Source organism: Etheostoma spectabile, chromosome 6, assembly GCF_008692095.1.
Source record: "Etheostoma spectabile isolate EspeVRDwgs_2016 chromosome 6, UIUC_Espe_1.0, whole genome shotgun sequence".
NCBI classification, from domain to species: Eukaryota; Metazoa; Chordata; class Actinopteri; order Perciformes; family Percidae; genus Etheostoma; species Etheostoma spectabile.
In genome coordinates, this window is record NC_045738.1 from 31,453,397 (window position 1) to 31,454,694 (window position 1,298).

The window sequence follows — 1,298 nt, forward strand, 5'->3', positions numbered from 1 at the left end:
ATCTGTGCACGTATGAGACTCATTCAATTCAAAGTGGTCTTCTGACTTCCTTACAAAAGGCCAGACTGAAAAAACTATTCCCTGATACAGATGATCTCTGCATCAGGTGCTCTCAGTCTCCAGCAGACCACACACACACTTTTTTCTCCTGCCCTGAGCTGTACTCTTTTTGGACATCTTTTTTTGACACCCTCTCTGTAGTCCTTAACATCCCTATGTTGAGGACCATGCCCCTTGATTTGTATATTTGGTGTGTCTCCTATTGGAGGAAGATTTAATAGCTACCCAGCCGATGTTATTGCATTTGCCGCTCTGATAGCCATGCGCCAAATACTGCTACAGTGGAAGAGCCCAAAGCCGCCTAGCACAAATTCCTCAATCAAACATACTGTCAGAAGATCCCTGAAGAAATTTCATAAAACCTGTAACCCGATCCTTTTCTTATCCGAACCATTTATCCTGAGCCAATTTTCCCTTTTTTTTTCTTCTTTTTTCCCTCTTGAGGGAGGGAGATGGGTGGGTAAGTTAGACGAATGGAAGACACATGTTCAGTATCTGGTTAAAGGGTGGTGGAGGGAGGGAATGAGTGGGAATGTGTGTGTTTTAATAAGAAAGAAAAATGTCAAACTTGCTACCCTTTGTTATTCTCAAGACAGCCTGTAATAGTTTGAGATTTGAGCAATAAACATATTTTTGAATGAAAAAAAAGTGTTGTAAGACTGAGAGGTGAAACATTTCTGTGTTAAAATAGTGAAATTTAACACAGAAAAAGAAAGACTCCCTGTCCTCGTCGTCATCATCATCAACCTTTCCCATCCACCGTACTGTGCTGAGAAAACAGACACAGTGTCTTCTATTTTACTGTTTGTATCAATTTATTATAAACCCAAGGCCTTGCCTGATAATCAACAACATGTTTGTGCGTCCTCAGAAAAACCAAGCTGCTCTTTTTCAACCGACGAGAGGAGGACATCCTGTGGCGCTGTGAACTGGATGAACTGGCTGCTAATACTGACAGGTACTGCTGCTGGGTGTTTCAAGCCTCATGCTGTGTCCCTGTCACAACCCGGCATGCATATATTATTTATTATAAATTAAATAAACTAGGGAGTGGAGTGTGTAAGGGAGTGCTATGAGGATAGTGCACTGTGGGTCGGTTTTGAACTGTAGAAAAATAAATCCAGAAATAGTTGTATTTACATCCACTAAAGGATACACTTTATTGTCCCTGAGGGGAAATTTGTCTTGGGCATAGGGCTGCAGTCTGTTAATTTTAATCTGTTTATTGATCCCCAATG

The 1,298-nt window shown here is 41.1% G+C and overlaps 1 protein-coding gene across 2 annotated transcripts in view; it reads left to right on the plus strand.

Moving 5' to 3' along the window:
• Positions 1 to 1,298, plus strand: part of LOC116691601 (cytochrome b5 reductase 4) — a 28,072-nt gene that overhangs the window by 23,898 nt on the left and 2,876 nt on the right. For both annotated transcript variants that reach the window (XM_032519359.1, XM_032519360.1), the window contains one exon: positions 932 to 1,018. In XM_032519359.1, the coding sequence (XP_032375250.1) occupies positions 932 to 1,018 (87 nt within the window). The remainder of the gene's footprint in view (positions 1 to 931; positions 1,019 to 1,298) is intronic.